General features: G+C 46.3%; 1 protein-coding gene across 1 annotated transcript in view; it reads left to right on the top strand.

The window, feature by feature from the left end:
* The window catches only part of MAL2 (mal, T cell differentiation protein 2), a 35,981-nt gene extending 12,638 nt beyond the window's left edge, over window positions 1-23,343 (top strand). The window contains exons 3-4 of the mRNA XM_075270289.1: window positions 20,613-20,768; window positions 22,963-23,343. Of these exons, the coding sequence (XP_075126390.1) occupies window positions 20,613-20,768; window positions 22,963-23,037 (231 nt within the window). The 3' untranslated portion in view covers window positions 23,038-23,343. The remainder of the gene's footprint in view (window positions 1-20,612; window positions 20,769-22,962) is intronic.
* Window positions 23,344-23,606: the final 263 nt, after the last annotated feature.

The raw sequence follows: 23,606 nt of genomic DNA, 5'->3' as shown, positions 1-23,606 counted from the left end.
CTGCTGATACTGAGTGGAATCCATGCGACCCTCAACTTTAACAAGATTCCCGGTGCCGGCATTGGCCACACAGCCCCAAAACATGATGGAACCTCCACCAAATTTTACAGTGGATAGCAAGTGTTTTTCTTGGAATGCTGTTTCTTTTTGGACGCCATGCATAACGCCTTTTTTTATAACCAAACAACTCAATTTTTGTTTCCAAAATGAAGCTGCCTTGTCCAAATGTGCTTTTTCATACCTCAGGCAACTCTATTTGTGGCGTACGTGCAGAAACGGCTTCTTTCTCATCACTCTCCCATACAGCTTCTATTTGTGCAAAGTGCGCTGTATAGTTGACCGATGCACAGTGACACAAAACCAATTTTGTGCTTCAGTAAGTCAGTAAAAAGTAGTTAGGGGAATTCAAATCAATAAAATGATAAGGGTGCCCATACTTTTGCACCGGTCAAATTTTGGTTTAATGCATATTGCACATTTTCTGTTAGTACAATAAACCTCATTTCAATCCTGAAATATTACTGTGTCCATCAGTTATTAGATATATCAAACTGAAATGGCTGTTGCAAACACCAAAATATTTAGAACAAAAAATGATTAAGATTAATAGGGGTGCCCAAACTTTTTCATAGGACTGTATATGGCCAAAGTTGGCCAATTCTGCCAGACTGACCGTATGTGTGTATGGGGACCTTCCAACTCTTATCCAAAGATGACATTTAAGGAAGGATCAGGCATTCCATCCTTTTCTTGGCCCCCTCCCCATTAGTGTATTGGGGGGAGAGGGTATTGAGTCGACAGCTCTTGAAGATGTATGGATAGATATGTTACTATTTCATTGCATCTTTCTTGGGTAGACTTAAGTTTTCTTGCCTCCCAAAGACTTCAAGGACTTTCTTCGAGTGTTTGCTAATGTGAATTCTTAGACTTCTGTGATTCTTAAGATTAACAATGTACAACTAGAGCGATGGCTGAATATCCCGAGGGGTGTCGTAGCTTCCGAGAGTAATGTACTGATGCAATTCTCTCATATGCTTACTTACTCATTTGCTAAAACCTGAAGAACCCTTTAATGAAATGATGTGAACCTTGAGTGACCTTTTAATATTATGGGATAGATTATCAGTGTCTGATCAGTAGGGATCCAACGAACAAGCTGATTCGGCTGTTTCCAGGTGCCGGAAGTTACTGCCGTGAATGGGGCCGTAACCAACTCTGCTCCTATTCTAAAGGGCTGAGCAATAAACCAAACATCACATCGTGTTCACGTTGGTCGTTTTGATTCGGTTATGACAATATTTTCGAGGCCCGAACTGACATTGCTGTTATATTCTGGGGTCGAAGAGTATAATGAGCAGAGGCCAGGGAGAAGTGAGCAAACTTAGAAAACAGTGTTACTCACCTCTCCTGGGCTCTGGCGTCACTCCCTGCTGTCTTCAGGTCTTCTGACTGATAGGCGGGTCATGTGGCGTTGTGACATATAGATGCAAGCATCATGACATTGAATGACCCAAATGACCGACGAGGCCCAGTCATAGGTCTCAACAGTCCCTTACGTCATTCATAAGACCCAAAGCCAGCAAGGAGTTGTGTCAGAGCCCAAGAGAGGTGAGTAACGCTCTTTATTAGGTTTGATCATGTTGGAGCCTCCATTCATTACACTCTTGGACAGTGGCGTAACTAGGAATGGCGGGGCCCCGTGGCGAACTTTTGACATGGGGCCCCCCCGACACCGAAGATCTCGACCGAGTCCCTCCTACGCATTCCTGCGCGCTCTATTATGTTCCATAGTGGCCCCTGCACACAGTATTATCCCCCATAGTGGCCCCTGCACACAGTATTATGTCCCATAGTGGCCCCTGCACACAGTATTATGTCCCATAGTGGCCCCTGCACACAGTATTATACCCAATAGTGGCCCCTGCACACAGTATTATACCCAATAGTGGCCACTGCACACAGTATTATGTCCCTTAGTGGCCCCTACAGGACTAAATACTGTCACGTCACCTGACCACTATACCAGGACAAATTGTGGATAAAAAATCTGGTCATGTGCATTACAATTTAGTAACTCCATGTGCCTCATATTAATAGCAGGTAACCCCATCATGTCCCTCACATTAACCCCTGTGTGCCTCACCATAAGAGTTACTGATATGTGTGCAGGTAATAATAAAGTATCTTCATTACTATTACCCCCATATGTCTCACATATCAGTAACTCTTATGGTGAGGCACACAGGGGTTAATGTGAGGGAGATGATGGGGTTAACTGCTATTAATATGAGGCACATGGAGTTACTAAAACACAAGTAATCACCCCATATGCCTGATAGTAATAAGTAACCCCAGTACGTACCTGTGTAGCTTTAGTTTCATTTTCCTTCTTCCTTTCTTCCTCCAGTGCAGGACGGCAGGAGCTCGGCAGGGATAAGCCCCGCCTCCTCCTCTCATTGGTGGGCAGAGGACAGCAGAGAAAGGGAGGGGGGAGAGAGGGGGAACGTCCTGAAGCACTGACAGGAGCCGGAGCTGCAGCTCCTGTGTGTCAGCCGTTGCTGCAGCTTCGGGGCCCCCTGTTGGTGAAAAGTATTCCACCAACAGGGGGCCCCGATTATTATACTCGGGGGTCCGAAAAGACCTCAGAGAATAATGATAGCAGCGGTAGCAGCTGTCACCGGGCCCCTACTGTTCCGGGCCCTGTGGCAGCTGCTACCGCTGCTATGGTGGTAGTTACGCCACTGCTCTTGGATCTGAAGAGTCTGCATATTGCAGAGCTGGTTCGGGCCTCATCCACAGTAGTAGATACTCAAATAAGATGACCAGGGCAGGTTTCAGGTGTCAGATCCCTACCGATCAGGATGACCTGTCTTGTGGATCGGTCATTAGTGTATAAACTATTGTTGGGGTATGGAGAATTTTAACTTTCACCCCTTCCCACTTTGTGTCATACTATTACGTTACACTAAGTGTATAGTTAACACTGAGCGCCGTCATAATTCAGCACTGTAATGAAGTGGGCACAGGAGCCTGGCCTGCAGAATTACTTCTGGCACTCGGAAACAAGGCCCAGGACAAGACTAACCCCTCGGGGTTCAGGGAACAAGATCTCCATGATGAAATTGCATGGTCCGAGGGATGGCCATGGCAGCCAGAAGGCCGAACAACACTCTCCTGACTGCCGCGCCCTACAACACATACACATAAAACAGAATAAAAGCAATATAAATCTGGTATGACCGTAACCGTACGGACCTGCCGGACAAAGCTGCCATGTCAAAACTGCAAAAATGCAAATCAATTATTATAGAGTCATGTGTTATTTCATACATACCCCAAAAAACATTAATAAAAGTTAATAAAAACATTATATGTACCCCAAAATGGGGCAGTATGGGAATTGCTAGGACACCAATTCCCCAGTAGCTGCTGGAAACCCCGGGAAGGGGCACAAGAGACAGTGAGCCTTAAGCTGAAGCCCCCCACTGTCCCTTCCTGCTTGCCTAGTCCTATCTTATGTAATAGGCAGCAACTTGGAGATGATCCCTTCCTATGTACGTGAAACACAAAACGCAGACAAAACAAACAACAACAGAGGGAGGTCAGCTAGCCGGGGTTCGGTAACAGTCGAGCAATGCAGAGTCAAAATCGATATCCAAAAGAGTAGTCAATAGGGAAAGTCAGAGGTCAAGAGTCAGAATACAAGAATAAACAGCAAGAGAAAAAGCCAGCACGCACAAAGCAATAGCAAGCAACAATGTGAATGTCAGCCAAGAATAAATAGGGAGGCTGTCAATCACAGGGCAAAACAAAACTTAACTCTTAGAGGAGCAGAGGGAAATGAAAGTGAAGGAGACGGGTGTGGTGGAAAATCAGACCATGCAACCATGCAACCAAAAACTCTAAGCAAGTTATCAAACTGCACACGCCTCCTGCGCCGCAGCATGCAAGCAGAGGGTGGAGCAGAGACCAGAACAGGCAGAGATGTTACAGGTGCAAAATGAAAGAACAACTCGTCCCGCAAAGAATAAGCCCTCACCTCGCTATGCGGACAGAAAAATAAAAAAAATTATGAAAATATGAAAAAAGTTGCAGAGTATTAACGTACAAACTACCCTGTGTCCATAAAGGGTTAAATTTTTTTCCAAGATTTGATGGGGCCCTGTGTTTACGGGCTCATACTAGAGTTCCCCTTTAATATGGACGTACACGGGTCCTGTTTCCACCATGGTTGACCTTATATTGAGTAACATCTTATCAGCGTCCTTCATCTAGAGCACGATGCCATGTAGATGCAAAGGTTACAGATGTTTTTTCCATGTGACTGATTTCGCCTGACTAACCTGTGTGAACTAAGCCTATGCTTTATGACAGGTAATCTACAGCTGCTAGGTTACATATTACAGCATGGATGAAATAACAGCAATCTCTTACCTTCCATTAGACCCGAGAAATAGATCGCCATCCTCCTGTCATGTAAGACGTTTATGGGATTAGCAATATAATGTAGTTTTTTTTTTCTCCAGAAACAGCGCCTCTCTTAGACATAGGCTGTATCTGGTATTGCAACTGTCTCCAATCATTTGAATGGGACTTGAATGGGTGTGTTCACACTAGATTGTCCGACACTTATCTATTGACACTATCAAAGATGTAGTGCCAGTGAGGAAGACCATGTGGTGGGCCCTTGGAGAAAAGAGCCAAGATTGGGTTCCTCCACTTCTTTTCTATGTGGTCAGAATTCTTTAAGCGATTTTCTTTGACAGAGAGAACTACTATACATTGCTATAGATGTAGAGAGTAGAAAGTGGTCCTGGGGTCCTGGAAATGTTTAGGATGGGGGAATAAATAACAGGTTCTTCTGTCCTGGGTGGCACAACCTGGTCCAATGATGGAGACAAAGAGAAGAAGCCAGTGGCTTACTTCATCCATTTAGACAGGCAACCATGGTTCCTCCTTGGTCTTGTCTGGTTCCTAGGTGAATGGAGGCTTTCTTTCCACCTCTTCTGGTTCTTGGTCTTCAACATGGCCCCGCTAGCTCAGGTCACACCAGCTTCTGTTACTAAGACCACTGCATTCAAAGAAGGAGGAGTGGAAGAGGAATGGTCCCGTCATCTTTTGAGTTTCCTGCCTTGGCTTTTCTTCGTTTCTTCCTGACCTCAGCCTTGTTCCTGACTTGTCCTTCCAATTATCTGCCTGATACCTGTCGTTCTATTCCTGGGTCTGACCCCTAGCTAAGTTTCTGGGCCTTCATAGTCTTCACTAGTCTTCATACCCAGCGCAACTGCGCTGGGTGCACCTCATGACTTCTCATAAATCGGGAACACCTTCCACTTTGCTGTTTGTCTACACTTAAAGGGGATGTCCAGGATATACAGTTTTTTTGTAAGGAGACTGGGGAAAATGAGAGAAAATAAACTATACTCACCTGTCCCCAGTGCTTTGGTGTCTCCCAGTGTGGACCATTCCTGCTGCTCCCTATGCTTCTTCTGGTGGTCTACGCAGCACGTGACCACTGGGGCCATTCAGCAGCCTAAGGAGAGGCCGCGGGTGACGTATGTGAGGAGCGTCCCAGTTCCTCTCCTTAGGCCGCTGATCAACCTCAGGGTTCACTTGAGGCGGAGGATAAAAGAAGCACCAGAGCGCTACTGGACCAGACAGCAGTGGTATGTTTTTTGCGGGACAATTGTATATCCTGGACATCCCCTTTAAATCTATGCCAACTTCTCTGTCAGGATCTGAGGGATACAGCTCTATTCTCCATGCCTGTTCTAGGACAATGGCAAGGGCCAGAGCAAAAGTCATACATTTTTGCACAAAAACTCAATGAAAAGAAAAAAAATGCTTTTTTTTTTAAATGCATTGTACACCAAAAAACTCCATTAACGCTGGGTTCACACTAGCGCCCGGACTCCGTTCTGAGCTTTCCATCTTCTGCATGCAGAAGACAGAAACTGTCAGAGCAGGTCCAGCCGTGAGCGCTGGTAAGAGTTTTATGCTTTTTTTTAAATCGGACACAGAGTCCTGCATGTCCGACTCTGTGTCCGATTTTAAAAAAAACGGTTTTGTGGCGGAGAGCATAAAGCCCTCACCGCCGCTCACGGCCGGACATCTTTCAAACCCATTCAGATGAATAGGTATGAAAGAGTCCTGCAGGTTTCCATCTCCTGCTTCTGTTTTGTGCAGGAAACGGAAACCTGCAGAACGGAGACCGGGCGCAGATGTGAACGAGCCCTGAGTCTTGTCCTCGGAGGTGAACCTTGATTACACCACTGCTGTCTCAGCACTACTGCCATCAATCTGACCGCTCTTGGGATCTTTCTGCAGTCCACATCAAACTAGTCAGTGGCAACAGGACTGAGACGTACAGAATCCACATTCCACGTATTCAGAACATAGCCCGGAGGAGAGTGTATCCTCACAAGTATCAGCCCCAAATGGCGATCATACTTCATCTTAATCCAGCCATTCCTGTTTCATTCCAGGGGCTGCAGATTATCCGCTTCTTGGGATAGTAGAAAGTAGTGAAGGACAATGAAAGAAATGGCGGTGTTCTTTTATAGGGTCCGAGTCACCAGTCGGCCCCCTGCTGTTTTTTTTTTTTTATAGGGGCAGTTACCCACTGGTAATATTAAGCCCCTCCATTACTTACTTATTCCCACTCATGGCCGCCTCCACTCCCCTTCAGCCCTCCAGGGGGCCCTGTGTATCACAGGAGGTCGTTGATACTATTCAGTTTTGGGACCCTCTGGAGCCTGAAGGGGAAGTGGAGAAGGAGGCAACTATGAACAGGGGCGGGATCAGTAAGTAAAGTCACAATGGGGGTCTCTTATTGTATGGGGGGGCATGTAAAAGAGCATTATACTGTGCGGGGGGGCCTGTAAAAGAGCCATTACACCATGTGGAGGCCAGTATATGGGGTGTTATACCATGTGGGGGCCTCAATCATAAGTTTCCTATGGGGTCCGGTCTTTGCTGCCATGGCGGGCACATTTATAGGGCACTACGTTGTGGGCAATGCTTGGTCATTACAGCTATGTTATGGACACTTTGTGTCACTGTATTATGGGTAATTCTCTATGGCGGACACAGCAGTATACATAATTCTGTATTCAGGATATTTGTGCGCTGGCCTTACTATATGACCTTCACTCCTAGGGCACAAGAATGGGATATAACAATGGCCACTACTGTGATGACACCATATGGTACTAACATAGGGACGGTTTACTGTAAGCATTAGTATTTACATAAATACGAGGGGGGGGGGGGGTGATTTCTGTCTTTGGATTAGAGACACAGAATTGGGTTTTGGGGGTGTATTCAGGATAATAAGGGCTGGGCCTAAATCTGAACCTTCTCTATGGTACATACTCTAGATCGAATTCCTTGCAAAGAATCGGGCCCTTGTTGTCGCTGCTCATCCATTCCTGCATAAACCATTTCTAATGAACCCCGAGGCACAATACAATTCACAATACACAATACAATCCTTAAAGGAAATTTCCAGCGCTCGCCCCTTAAAGGGATTTTTCAGCCCCATAAGATTGCTGACCTTTTAAGCCCATAAAACAAACTCAAGAAAACATTTACGAAAGACAGAACCAGTTCTACCAGTTCATTTAACTCACTCAAATTGGAAGAGATCTCACTGACACTGACTGGCTATGACCTTAGTCACCTATACACAGCCCCGTGATCAGCTGTGATCTGCAAGGGATCCCGGATCAAGTGCTCAGTTTCCTACACTGCTCCAACAGGCAAAGTGAAGCATTACATGGCGTCCATTGAAACCAATTCAATCTGACATGTTGAGTCCTGCAAAAAGTTGTAGGCTTGGGCCCACAATCTTCCACTAATGCTATGGAGGTCTTCAATTCCATATACTTCAATATATTCAATATACTTAGTATTGGAGTTTCTTGGCTCACAAGTAGGAACGGTGCGATAGTAAGGGCTGCAAGTTACTGTCTATGGAACAGATGGCACAGGATGGCACAGGATGGGTGTAGCTCTAGGGGTGCAAGGGAAATGGTCACACCCAGGCCTTGGTGGCTGAAGGACACCCCTGACACAGACATTGACTCATAAAAGATACATGGAAGGTGGGGGTCCCGTTCCAGATTCTGTATTAGGGGTTAGGTCCTTCTTGCTTTTTCTTTGGAAAGTGAAAGTGACTTCATAAAAGGGTTAATAGTTTATTATTTTTTTAATTCAAGAAAATAGTTTATTATTGTCAATGAATAAAATGAGGCCCCGGGTTCAGGTTTCCGTTTGGGGAGTCCACTTGAGGACCCCCTGAATGGAAACCTATACGCATTAAAAAGCAGTTACCTAAAGGAGACCCACAGACTATAATGAGGACCGGGTGGTTTCTGCGCAAAACATGCGCAGAGAAAGGTGCAAGTAGGTTTCCCAAACGGAAACCCGAACACAGATGTGAACCGGACCTGAAGTGAATGAAGAGAAATGTAAATCCCATCAATATTTGGTGTGACCTTTGCCCTTTGGAGGAGGAGTCCTGGAAGTGTTGATCTGGCCCCCACAGATAGAGCCCCAATCTCAACATCATCCAGTCTGTCCGTTGAAGAGACACAACGCCACATGTCCCATGAGGTGACCTGAAGCGACCACTTCAGGCTGCGCTATGCCAGGGCCCCGGGGGGGGGGGGGGGGGGGCGGCATTTTTGCTTACCTAAGCCAGTCCAGAACAAGCTGTCCTGGACTGGCTTAGCGTCACCATCTCGGCAGCCCGGCATGGGAAGCGAGCAGTGGCCCTGCGGACGCAGCGCTGCTCCAGCGGCCTCCCCTCACATTCAGGCAGAGAGCAGGTCCTCTCCCTGCCTGCTCTCTGCCTGCTAACACCACACTGCCCCGCCCCCCTTCGCTCCACCCCACCCCCTTCGCCCCGCCCGCTCCGCCCCCTGGGGCGGCTTTCTGTCGTTTGCCTTGGGCGGCAAAAAAGGTAGGTTCACCCCTGAAGAGACAGACGGATTGGACAAGCAGGGCCGCCGATAGGCCAGTACTACTGCTACTGGCGTCAGGGGCCCGGCCAAATTTAAAAATGGGGGGGGGGGCCCGGGCCCCCTGGCGCCGGCAGCAGTCATTCTATGTCTGCTGTTTCAACTCAGATCTGCGTCCAGATCGCAGATCTGAGTTGCAGACATACGCGGCTGAAGCAAGGAGCTGACCTCGCTTCAGCCGCATATGTGTCAGCGAGACCGGCGGCAGCAGCGAAGAGAGGAGCTGACACAGGTCAGCTCCTCGCTTCAGCCGCATATGTGTCAGCGAGACCGGCGGCAGCAGCGAAGAGAGGAGCTGACACAGGTCAGCTCCTCGCTTCAGCGCTGCCGCCGGCTACCCGGCAGTGTAGACGCGATGTGATGACGTCACATCGCGTCTACAACTGTGCGCCAGTAAGAGAGAGAGGCGCCGAGAGAGCAGCGGGGGAACGAAGGAGAAGGTAAGTCTAATGTGGAACGTGAAACTGGGGGCAGATGAAGGAGAGGACGGCATGACACTGGGGGCAGAGATGGAGGGACATGAATCTGGGGGCAGAGATGGGGGGCATGAATCTCGGGGCAGAGATGGGGGGCATGAATCTGGGGGCAGAGCTGTGGAGACATGAATCTGGGGGCAGAGATGGGGGGCACATGAATCTGGGGGCAGAGATGTGGGGACATGAATCTGGGGGCAGAGATGGAGGGGACATGAATCTGGGGGAAGAGATGGGGGGACATGAATCTGGGGGCAGAGATGGGGGGCATGAATCTGGGGGCAGAGATGGGGGCATGAATCTGGGGGCAGAGATGGGGGGCATGAATCTGGGGGCAGAGCTGTGGAGACATGAATCTGGGGGCAGAGATGGGGGGCACATGAATCTGGGGGCAGAGATGTGGGGACATGAATCTGGGGGCAGAGATGGAGGGGACATGAATCTGGGGGAAGAGATGGGGGGACATGAATCTGGGGGCAGAGATGGGGGGCATGAATCTGGGGGCAGAGATGGGGGCATGAATCTGGGGGCAGAGATGGGGGGCATGAATCTGGGGGCAGAGCTGTGGAGACATGAATCTGGGGGCAGAGATGGGGGGCACATGAATCTGGGGGCAGAGATGTTAGGACATGAATCTGGGGGCAGAGATGGGGGACATGAATCTGGGGGCAGAGATGTGGAGACATGAATCTGGGGGCAGAGATGGAGGGGACATGAATCTGGGGGCAGAGTTGGGGGGACATGAATCTGGGGGCAGAGATGGGGGGACATGAATCTGGGGGCAGAGATGGGGGACATGAATCTGGGGGCAGAGATGGGGGACATGAATCTGGGGGCAGAGATGGGGGGGACATGAATCTGGGGGCAGAGATGGGGGGGACATGAATCTGGGGGCAGAGTTGGGGGGACATGAATCTGGGGGCAGAGATGGAGGGACATGAATCTGGGGGCAGAGATGGAGGGGACATGAATCTGGGGGCAGAGATGGAGGGGGGACATGAATCTGGGGGCAGAGTTGGGGGGACATGAATCTGGGGGCAGAGATGGAGGGGACATGAATCTGGAGGCAGATGAAGGGTGTATATGAAGCTGGGGGAGAGACGGAGGGGGGACATATAGTTTACAGGTGACTGTAGGAGGATTATACTGTGTGCGGGCACATGAAAAATTAATGAGTTGTCGGAGTCAACATAACAGTGGGTGGGGCTAAATTTCCCGCGGTGCACATTTTGTCCCTCTTTTGGTTCTTCAAAAGTTGGGAGATATGGGTACTGGGGGCAATGGAGAGATGTTAGAGGGTGGACGGGGGGGGGGGGCTAGGGGGATTGTTGGGACATCGGGTGTGCGGCACTGCGGAGAGGAAGCTGGGGCAATAATATATAATATATAAGTTTTTAGCTGGAGAACTACAAAGCACACAATAGCTCCAAAGCTATGTGTGCTTTGTATTAATAATGATGTAGGCCGCTATGTTACTAGCATAGCAGCCTGTTTGGGGGTGGGACTTTCACTTTAAAGGAGTGTTCACATTGCGTTTTTGGCCTCCCTTGCCGGGATACGTTGGTAACCAGTCACAATCAGCTACCCACTTATCCCTGCACGGAGAACTGCAGGCCCCTTTTTTTTTAATGGCCAGTTCTTCGTGCAGGGATAAGTTGACAGCTGATTCTGACTGGTTACCAACGTATCCCGGCAAGGGAGGCCAAAAACGCAATGTAAATAAACCCTGAGGATTTATTAGGAGGGCTCTTATAGATGGTGCTGGCTCTCTATACATAGTAGATGTTACCTGCAAATAGAATCTGATTAAGCCTTGTAATGCTGCTAAATAAAGGGAAATGTGATACAGAATTGGTACGTCGCAAAATAAGGTAGTTTTAAAATTGCGGGGGGCGGGGGGCAGACACTTAGGCTGTATGGGGCCCCAAAATTCCTGATGGCGGCCCTGTGGACAAGCCTACATCCACAGAAGATCTGGGCTTAGTTCTCCAAGATGGTGGCGGGAACAACCTCCCTGCCCAGTTCTGCCAAAAACTCTCTGCAAGTACCGAGAAGAACTGATGGTAGGCAAGGGACAAAGGTCACACCAAATATTGATGGGATTTACATTTCTCTTTTCTTTATTCACTTCACTTTGGTAAATTACAAACTGAATGGTACTGAGCTGCAATACCGAACATATCCACTATACAACATGCGGCGCTGTGCTTCATAAGTGGTACAGAGGTCACAGCGCTCGACCAAACGTCTGATCAGCGGGGGTGCCAATGTCAGACCTCCACCCATCTGATATTGATGACTTATGCTCAGGCTGGGTTCACACAATGCTTTTTTATTTGCACATGTTATATATTACCTCTATTGGGCTACTGAGGTGAATTGCACAATAAAATGTGTTCCTCATAACTGCAATTCAAAAAAGCATGCAGTTATTGATTAAAAAAGCACAGTGTGAACCGAGCCTAAGGATAGGTCATCAATATCATAATCGTGGAAAACCCCTTTAACTACAGGATCCAGGTGACACGGGTGACACGTCCTACTTATAATGTCACATCGTTGTTGATCATCCTCACGTGCCGCTCTCCGGCTCTCACCTCCTTCCCATTTAGTAGAGATGATAATCTGCAGCTCTTGCAGGTTATTAACTCCTTACAGGTAGGGACATGTTGTGGACGATGCAGAAATTCTGGTTGGGTCATCTTGTTATGCATCTTGGGATTTTAAGTAGAAGAACTCACCTGGTTCCACCCATTGGTTTGGCACAGAGGATTGCACCATAAGGATTAACAAAGGCTGATATATCAGTATCCGCCTGTACCTGCCACATTGTGTGTTTAACCCCTGCAGTACAGCATGGAATTTGGCCATGCACCTGAACCTGTCCCACACCTTTCATTAAGGGGGCGTTCACACTACCGTTGGTGTCCGATTGCAGTGTCCGTCGCTACTGTCCGTTCAAGATTTTAGCAACGGACACTAGCTGTGTCCGTTATAATTTCCATTCATTTCAATGGGATTTCATCTGTTGTCAGTTTGTGTCCGTTTGTGGCCTTAAGGGTCCGTTAACAACCATGTCCATTTTTTCAAGCGGACAGAGAAATCACACATGCAGGATTTTTTTGTCCGTTTGAAAAAACGGACAGAAAGTGTCCGTTTTTTATTTAACATTGAGGTCTATGGGCAACGGACATATAACGGACAGTAACTGATGGCCATCAGTTACAGTCCGTTATTTTCTGTCCGTTTATTTTCTGCACATGCTCAGAAAGCATAAACAGCAAAAAGAAAAAAACGGACAGTATAAAAAACGGACACTAACTGATGCTAACTGATACTAATGTGTCCGTTTTTTTTAACTGATCCATTAAATGGATCAGTTAAAAAAACGGACACATTAACATCAGTTAGCATCAGTTAGTGTCCGTTAATGTCCGCTATGATAGGTGTCCGTTTTTTTTCTTTTAAACGGACACATTCATAACGGACACCAACGGTAGTGTGAACGCCCCCCAAATTCTCATAAACATAACCATAGTTAAAGGGACACTCTGGTGATTTTTTATTTTTTTTCTTCAATCCAATATATGATTATGTTTTCCTTATACTTGTACCTTCTTCAGTAGTGCACAGCGTGACCTCTTTTTTCTACCATTCTTTGCTGTGCAAACCTGAAGTCTCTCTGTGCTCCCTGCATACTATTGAGAGCTACCATGTGACTTTATCAGAGGTCCACCCCGTAGTCTTCTGCCCTGTCTCTACTGGCCACCATAGCTCTCCTCCCTCACACTTAGATCACAGGTCACCCTTGCCTATGATGTTACCAGCAACAGTTGGTGCAGATTCCAGGACCTTTAATGGCATCATCCCCACAGGGTCCTGGAGGGTGCATTTTAGTACTAGCTCTGCAGTGTTTTACAGGAATAGGAAATAGACATAATTAGGTACTAAGTATGGTTACAGGTACTAGATATGGGTGACAGTATATGCAATAGCAGTTTTTAATCCACTTTTGTAACTAGGTTACGTAGCTAGTGTGCGAAGGTTACAGGCAGAGTGCTGGAGTCCTACTATATCAACCCCAAGTTTCTGACCTATGTGTGGTCCAGGGCGGGTCTGGAGTAGGCTTCAGCCCAGGTCTGGGTCATAGGCTCACAACTGGCCCATAAAAGGCTTCAGATCCTACACTTCAGGGCAGATCCAGGGAGTGAGAGGAGGCATCTGGGCCTGTCCTGTATCCCTGAGTCCGGTGAGACTGTATTGTGCTTATTGGTTTGTTCATGTGGCTATTAGTAAGCCACACGTATAGTTAGTTTGTTTTTACTGTTTACTTAGTTGCTCGGACGAGCAGGATTTTGTTTCTTATTGTTTTGCATGAAGTTAAGGCTGCATTTTGTTTTGCTCATTTTGTGCCTGATGTAAAGGTTTATTTATTTTCCTGGGTTTTTTCTATATAAACCACTTTCCTGCCTATTTTATGTCCCTGTCTGACTGGTTGGGTCCGCACCACTGCTACTACCAAGCTATCTTCCCCACACTAGAAAAATGTTGGAGTATCACTTTAAATTATTCTTACACATTTATATATAGTTAAGTTTATGTGGAAAACGCCTTTAATTCATGAAACTTAAAAGGTGATGACTATTCATTCTGCTGTATAATACAATACTCTGTATGGGGACTTTAGATTTGAGCTTAAAGGGATTTTCTAGGATTTTGATATTGATGACTTATCCTTAGGGTAGGTCATTAATATTACATCATTAGAAAGTCAATATCCATCACCTTCTCCCACTTTGGTGAGCACCACATCCTCATCCTCACTGTGACGTCACATTTATTGGTCACATGACTCAGTCCCATTCAAGTGAATGGAGTAAAACTGCAGTACCAAGCGTGGTCACTATACAATGTATAACTGATTGTTGGTTTTCCGGTGTCCGCCACCAATCTGATATTGATAGGTCACCACTATTATATTCCTAGAACGGCTATAGACGGCTATAGAAGATTCCCTTGTGGGCCCAGGCTCTAGCTTAATAATGGTCTAACAAAAGACACCCAAATTTGAAGGATACAATGATCTATTTTCTCAAGGATTTCAAGGATGGGTCCTCAGAAACTGTCTGCCTTGCCAATATGCACCTGTGTGCCAGGAGATGTCAGTGCCATAAGTTTTGGCACTGATATTCCTGCACCGTCAGAAGGACGGGCCTTACAGTGTCATGGCTGGGTGGTGAAGAACAGTACAAGACTACCATCAGTGAGACGTTCCTCACCGCCTAGCGATGATGATGAACTGTAAGGCCCGCTCTTCTAATAGTGGGTAGATATCAGTGCCAAAACGTATGGCATTGATACAGTCCTATGAAAAAGTTTGGGCACCCCTATTAATCTTAATCATTTTTTGTTCTAAATATTTTGGTGTTTGCAACAGCCATTTCAGTTTGATATATCTAATAACTGATGGACACAGTAATATTTCAGGATTGAAATGAGGTTTATTGTACTAACAGAAAATGTGCAATATGCATTAAACCAAAATTTGACCGGTGCAAAAGTATGGGCACCCTTATCATTTTATTGATTTGAATTCCCCTAACTACTTTTTACTGACTTACTGAAGCACAAAATTGGTTTTGTAACCTCAGTGAGCTTTGAACTTCATAGCCAGATGTATCCAATCATAAGAAAAGGTATTTAAGGTGGCCAATTGCAAGTTGATCTCCTATTTGAATCTCCTCTGAAGAGTGGCATCATGGGCTACTCAAAACAACTCTCAAATGATCTGAAAACAAAGATTGTTCAACATAGTTGTTCAGGGGAAGGATACAAAAAGTTGTCTCAGAGATTTAACCTGTCAGTTTCCACTGTGAGGAACATAGTAAGGAAATGGAAGAGCACAGGGACAGTTCTTGTTAAGCCCAGAAGTGGCAGGCCAAGAAAAATATCAGAAAGGCAGAGAAGAAGAATGGTGAGAACAGTCAAGGACAATCCACAGACCACCTCCAAAGAGCTGCAGCATCATCTTGCTGCAGATGGTGTCACTGTGCATCAGTCAACTATACAGCGCACTTTGCACAAATAGAAGCTGTATGGGAGAGTGATGAGAAAGAAGCCGTTTCTGCACGTACGCCACAAATAGAGTTGCCTGAGGTATGAAAAAGCACATTTGGACAAGGCAGCTTCATTTTGGAAACAAAAATTGAGTTGTTTGGTTATAAAAAAAGGCGTTATGCATGGCGTCCAAAAAGAAACAGCATTCCAAGAAAAACACATGCTACCCACTGTAAAATTTGGTGGAGGTTCCATCATGCTTTGGGGCTGTGTGGCCAATGCCGGCATCGGGAATCTTGTTAAAGTTGAGAGTCGCATGGATTCCACTCAGTATCAGCAGATTCTTGAGAATAATGTTCAAGAATCAGTGACGAAGTTGAAGTTACGCCGGGGATGGATATTTCAGCAAGACAATGATCCAAAACACCGCTCCAAATCCTCAGGCATTCATGCAGAGGAACAATTACAATGTTCTGGAATGGCCATCCCAGTCCCCAGACCTGAATATCATTGAACATCTGTGGGATGATTTGAAGCGGGCTGTCCATGCTCGGCAACCATCTAACTTAACTGAACTTGAATTGTTTGTCCAAAATACCTTTATCCAGGATCCAGGAACTGATTAAAAGCTACAGGAAGCGACTAGAGGCTGTTATCTTTGCAAAAGGAGGATCTACTAAATATTAATGTCACTTTTCTGTTGAGGTGCCCATACTTTTGCACCGGTCAAATTTTGGTTTAATGCATATTGCACATTTTCTGTTAGTACAATAAACCTCATTTCAATCCTGAAATATTACTGTGTCCATCAGTTATTAGATATATCAAACTGAAATGGCTGTTGCAAATACCAAAATATTTAGAACTAAAAATGATTAAGATTAATAGGGGTGCCCAAACTTTTTCATAGGACTGTATGTCTGGCATCAGGCAAGGCGACAGTGCACTGAATTCAGCATTCTAGCGGTATATAATGCCGCCGATGTCAGAGCACGTGAAAGGACACAATTTTGCGCAAAATTACACGAGTTATACGCCTGTAACGTCCCATTGAAATGAATGGGATCTGTTTTGAGCGCTCACATTCTGACACGTGTATACATGCCAGAATGCGCGCCCCGTCTCATGTTTTGCTTCTCTGGCCCTTAAAGAGAAGGGAGACATGGCTCCTGAAGTCAGGGACTCTTTTTCTAGATGGTTTGGCATCACTGAGATCAACATCGACATGATGTAAAATATTAGGAAAATAATACAAAAGCAAAAACAGGACCTCAATGAATAAAAAAAAAAAAAAAATCACATAAAATTACCAAAAGTGGTCCTGTTGGAATGGAGTCTCCATGTGCATCACCATAACCAATGAGGATTCCAGTTTGGAGGACATTCCCACTTATGTTAGCCGCACACAACAGGACGATTCCTTGGTATCTTGCATGTGACTTCTATGTCATTTGTTTTTGGAGGTTCACTTGTTACTGCACTCACCATGTACATAGACACAGTAATTCCCTGTTAGGTGACCAATATTTGATTGGTGGGCGTTCCGACACCCTAGGACCCCGACGTCTTCACTGAATACCAATCACAGCGCCGTACATTGTGTAGTGGCTGTGCTTGTTATTGCAGCCTAAGCCTCAAATAGGCCATGTGACCGATAAACATGACTTGACATAACCTAACTGTTTACAAAATCGAGGAGAATACTCAGAGTCTCAGTATACTATGTGTCCATAGCAATCTTGTATCCGGAGACCACCAGATCCAGGAATGGACCAGTCCATCAGTAACTGGAGGCTTCACCTGAACAGATACATGGGAGTCACGAAAGTCTCCAACTGTCCTCCCTGGATTGACATATCATAAAAGTCTTTATATGCTGATATCACTGTGTCTTATGTCATATGTCTTAGTCATTGTGTCTTACGTTATGTCTTAGTTATTGAAAGGTTCTCGGTTACATTGTTTGTGATTTTATTACAAGACGCGGATTAGATTAAGCAGTCATAGGACAGGCAGGTGACATGTGACCAAGGCTTGTAAAAGATTATATTGCACATATTGTATATACAAGATATGATACGACATATTGTATATATTCGTATAATAGATAATATAATAATGTCACTTCCAGATCTAACCAAACTTGTTCAACCCGAAACGAATCAGGAACCCGAGCCAACCCGAAACAAAAAGACTCTTGGGAGATTCGCCCATCTCTAATAGATAGAAAGACTATATAACTATTAGAGGTGGGCAAACCTTGGTCAGTTTGTTTTTCCGAATATTTGTGAGGTTTGTCTGGCGGTTTTGTTTCAGCCTGAATTGGATGAGCTACTATTGTACTGTGGGTACTCTTCAGAATAGGCAGAGACCCAAGGAATACTATAAACTCTTATGCTCACCTTACGTAACCTCTCCTGAGGTCCTCTGGAAAAACTGGGTCAAGTGCAATTTTGGGTCCAAACTGGTTCACTCACCTCTAATAAAAATGTAAAACGCTTCTAAACTCCGATGCCTTGGGGTAACCCTGGACTCTGATCTATCCTTCAAGTCACACGTTCAAACCCTCAACACCTCCTGCCGCCTCCAACTTAAAAACATCCACCAAATCCGTTCCTTCCTCACCCCTGAAATTACCAAGATGCCCGTCCAGGCCCTCATAATCTCCCACCTAGACTACTGCAACACCCTTCTCCATGGACTCCCAGCAAACACCCTCGCCCCCCTCCAGTCCACCTTAAACTGTGCTGCTCTCTAAGGCTGCATTCACACGGAGTAAACGCTGGCGTTTTTTGTGTGTTTTTTGCACATAGCGCCGCGTTTACGCCGCGTAGCGTCGCGTATACGCCGCGTTAACGCCGGGCAACGCCACCGCTAAATATATCTCTGACCTCACCTGTCCCCTCCATATATCTCTGACCTCATCTCCAGCTACCTGCCCACACGTAACCTCAGATCCTCCAATGACCTCCTACTCTGCTCTGCTCTCATCCACTCCTCACACAACCGTCTCCAAGATTTCTCCCGTGCATCCCCCATACTCTGGAACTCCTTACCACGACACATAAGACTGATCCCCACAATCACAGGATTCAAGAAGGCCCTGAAGACTCCCCTATTCAGGAAGGCCTACAACCTCCAATAACACTATCACCGCACCGCCATCTGTACAGTCTCCCCCTCTCCTTCTGTCTCTACCCCCCTTCCCTCATAGATTGTAAGCCCTCGCGGGCAGGGCCCTCTACCCCACTGTGCCAGTCAGTCATTGTTAGCATTATATCTACCTGTATATTCTGTGTACTGTATGTAACCCCCAAATGTAAAGCACCATGGAATTAATATAATAATGTAAAGCACCATGGAATTAATGGTGCTATATAAATAAACAATAATAATAATACACATGTAGACCTCTAATAGTCAGGTATACCTGGGACAGTCTTGGGAAGACTAGGATAATGGAACATCAAAATTCTTGGTGGGTCCAAGGGGCTTTTCTCCTGACTCCCCCATAAACCCCCGATGGACCTGAACAACAGTGAAGCAACATCAGTGTGAATCTGGCATCACTGACAACAACCTAGATCTGCCACCACTAAGCTTTGCTTTCCCAGAGCTCACACTCTTGCTGGAAGCCTACAGTTCCTCCCTCCTGTCTCCACACAAAACTAAACTATACAGGGGCCACACGCAGGGGTGAACCTACGAACTACGGAAAGCCGCCCCCTCCCCCCCCCCCCGGAGGAAGGGGCGGAACGGAGAGGGCGTGGCGGAGCGGAGGGGGCGTGGTGGAGCGAAGGGGTGGGGCTTAGCGCCGTTCGCAGGCAGAGAGCAGGCACGGAGAGGACCTGCTCTCTGCCTGAGCGTGAGGGGAGGCTGCTGGAGCAGCGCTGTTCCAGTGGCCTCCCCAAACCACCGCTCGTTGCTTGTCCTGGACTGGCTTTGGTAATCAAAAATGCCTCCCTGGGGCCCTGGCATAGCGCCGCCTGAAGCGGTCACATCATGGGAGGCGTGGCGCTGGCCACACGGTACTCAGTGGTTAGCACCGCAGCCTTGCAGCGCTGGAGTCCTGGTGTTCAAATCCCGCCAAGGGCAAAAAACCATCTGCAAGGAGTTTGTATGTTCTCCCCGTGTTTGTGTGGATTTCCATCCCATATTCCAAAGAAGACATACTGGTAGGAAAAAATGTACATTGTGATCCCTATGTGGGGCTCATAATCTACATTTAAAAAAAGAAAACTAAACTATACAGATAGCATTATGTGCACCAAGTGTAGTGTGTAGATTAATTCAAGACCTTATGAAAGGGATGGTACAATGACGAGGGTCACAATGCTTATACATAAACCGGGATAACAAATGACGAGATAATGTGCTAAACAGTTTCAAAAAATAAAAAGAAACAAACCCAAAACCTAACACTTACACTGATGGGCTGTTAGGGGACAGACAGTAAGAAAGTAGGACACATTTTTGTTCTCATACAAATGTTTTCTCCTACATTAAGAAGGTTTTTGTCTTTAATGTTCATCCCCCTTTCCTATGATGGCAGCGGAGGGGTCAATGTCTTGCATTTTGGTTCATCATAAATCATCAGGCTAATAATACAGTGGTTTCCTATGGCCTAGATCACCCATTGGGCACCAATTCATGGTTGTCCCCTGGAATAGACACTGTTGGTGTTTTTGACTATTCTGAGCACTTACATCTGAACCTATCATCATCTGACATGTCTTTATTTCACAAATTTTAGTAAACCTCGCCCAACCTGAGTAATATCCTTTCCAAGAACAGTGACCTGGTTCTTGGGCGTTGTCTTGTACACGTTTTGGGTGGCTGTTACAGGATGGGTGTGTGTGGGAGAATTCGCCGTGATAGAAACACCTTATTACTATCTCTTTGGGGCAGGTGTGTGAATTCTTATTTTGGCTGTGGGACTTTGTATTTTTGCATCTACGAAAGCTCAAGAAAAGTTTTGGATCAAGTAACATTTGCGACATTTACAGCCTTGTTGTCCTCCATGGGATAAGACTTAACTCTACTTTTCTCTGTTTTTTAGGACCTCTCTTACCACTTCTTCGCCTTCGTGTTTTACTTCGGGGCCTTTGTTCTGCAAGCTGCTGTGTCGTCTCTAGCGAATCTAGCGAAGAAAGACAACGCGACCATAAGCTTCAATCTCAATAACCGCAGCATTGGGCTGAACGTGGCAGCAACGGTACGACACCTAATGATACTTTGACGGTAGGGTCGCACTAGCGCCAGAAAGGCTGAACAATGGAGAGCCGGATTGCTACGCACAGAGACCAGTGGACTCCATTGTGTCCGCCATTTGGTGGACTTCGTGCAGGACTTTGTTCTCTGCCATCTTTGCAACGGAGTCTGCAATGGAGACTCCAATGCAGATGTGGCCCCAGCTTTAGGCTACTATTTATTATCCCATCTATGTCACTTTTCTGACAATATGGCGCACCTTTGGCACAAGGCCACAAGGCCAAAGTGGTCCGAGTAACCCAGAGGGTGGGGCAGGATAGAGACGCCTCAGCCCGATCTATTTCTTATAACTCACACCAGTTTTTTTCAGATTTCCATTCTGGAACTCCTTAGCGCCAGGCGGTGCTGACATTGGAAATGCCAATTTTAATAAATCCGCCCCACTATGCTGTAAACAAGCGGCCATTGTTCCCAGAGATCCGTCCTGTTCTTGTATTGATTTCCTGCTCCTGTGACTTACTCTACGTCGTACATTTTTGTCGCCTTACGTTCCTCTCGCAGTACAAGGTCTCGCACTGTTGTGTAAGCGTTTTATATCGAGTGCTGGAATGTGGCTTGGGAATGCGGCAGATAAGGTTTGATTGCATTTCAGTATTTGTAGTGCCATTACAGGACACTCGATACCTACGTTATATCAGCCTCAGAGCTTCAAAGGTTTCGGTCCTTAGGCATGGAAATGCTGAAATGGAAACACGGCTGCGCGATTTGTGTCAGGGTCTTAAAGGGAACCTGTTAGCTTTTTGGCAGGGGTGTAACTAAAGGCTCACGGCCCTGGTGTAAAGCCTCAGCTTAGGTCTCCTGCACAATCATAAGCTACGTCCAATTCGTACATTCTAGCAAGGTTTACATTTCCCTTTCCTTCTCTATCTGGCCCAGACCGCCATGACAACTTAATCACAACATGTCTGTGCATGCAAGAGTCCCATCCTCTGTCGGTGCCTCTCATATAGTAATTGTGCCCCCCTTCCCACACAGGATCCCTCCTAGACTGTATGTTGATACATTTCTATTTAGTGTCATAAAAGGGTTACATGTTATCCTTTCTGACAGTGGAAGGCTGTGTATCATAAATCTTTTCACTCCAGAGGGCAGGGGAATAAATTTACAACGCACAACAGAGGAAATCAGAAAGGAGATTAAATATTTTTATACCCGTCCTAGTGTGGTGAGGGTAACCTGTTGGCCCCCCCAGATTCAGGGCCTGGTTACAGCTACTATCACTGCAACCCTTATAGTTACATCAGTGCTACTTGGACATGAAAGTTTAGTAATTGGCACGCCATAGGCAAATACCGTACATAGCAGGACTGCACAGAGGTTGACATGCTGGTGGCCTAAGGTTTTGGAACACCTACCGATGACATCATCAAGAGTGTCGTTGCCAACTGTTCCAAATTTGTCGGAACTCTCCCTAAATTTTCTAAACAGTCTTAGCAAAGGCACGCTGAGAGGGGGAGGTGGTTTAAAAACCCGTCCCAAAAGTGGGTGGGTTAGAGGTGGGACTTCAACATTCCTATGATGTCAACTTCAAAGCTGACAAGCATGCAAGAGGGATGCAGTCACTGACAAGGAGGCACGCCTAAAATGTTTGCAACTTTTGACCTTTGTGGGTAAGGGAAAAGCTTTCTCTGTGTGCAAAGGGGAAAGATATAAATGTGTATAATGTGCTGTGGATTTGCCCAGGGGTATAACTTGAGGGGGTTCAGTTCAGAAGTCCAATATGGGGAGACCAGTACTTTAAAGGATACATTATAGTTGGGGGGGCCCTGGTACAGATTTTGCATTGGAGCCCAGGACCGAGATTTCTCCCCATTCTAGGCCCAGCATCAGAAATTCAATACTTGGGGCAACACGGTGGCTCAGTGGTTAACACTGAAGTCTTGCACTGCTAGAGTCCTGGGTTCGGATCCTGCTAGGAACAACAGTTTGTATATTCTCCCCATGCTTGCATAGATTTCCTCCCATATTGCAAAGACATACAGAAAAAATTCTGCAGCCCCTGAATTATTGGCTACAGTCCTGTCCACACCTGATACTTTAATCCATTGTGGATTTCACCTGTATAAATGTCTGTAAGGCCGCTGCAGAGAAATCCAAGTCCTTCATTTTCCTGATCACCACATCCATTTCTCTTCCAGATTTTCGCCTTCGCCGCCACCGTTTGCTACGGTTGCAGCATGGTCCTGGGATTCCGCAGATGGAGACAACAATAACCTGGAACAAGCTGAACCAGACAAACCCGCTGGAATCTGATAGCAGTCAATGGATAAAAGAGGAGGAATTCATCGCCTAGAGAATGGGCTTCTTACAAGTGCCAAGCCCGGCCTGAAAAGACTGACCACCTGTATATACGTGCTATATACGTGCTGTATATGTGCTGCAGGGAAATGTAACTCACATATATACCACAGCACAGGACGCAGTGGGGGAGCTGCAGATTTTGTACATTGTAATATAACAGAATCCCAGGTGGACGTCGGTTCCTGTACTGGGATGGGATCATCGTGGATATGTTTGTATGGGAGTTTTACAATAAAAGAAAAATTCCATTAAATAAGGAATTCATTATTGGAAATGTAGAAAATTGTACGTAGGCTTTTATGAATGATACACAGTCGGGAGCAAGGCCTAGAGCAGGGGTAGGGAACCCTCGGCTCTCCAGCTGCTGTGAAACTACAACTCCCATCATGCTCCATTCACTTCCATGGGAGATCCAAGAACAGCAGAGCAAGTATGCATGCTGGGAGTTGTAGTTTTGCAACAGCTGGAGAGCCGTACGTTC

The sequence above is a fragment of the Leptodactylus fuscus genome, chromosome 4, assembly GCF_031893055.1.
Source record: "Leptodactylus fuscus isolate aLepFus1 chromosome 4, aLepFus1.hap2, whole genome shotgun sequence".
In the NCBI taxonomy this organism is placed as follows: Eukaryota; Metazoa; Chordata; class Amphibia; order Anura; family Leptodactylidae; genus Leptodactylus; species Leptodactylus fuscus.
This window is presented reverse-complemented; position numbering and strand designations above follow the sequence as displayed.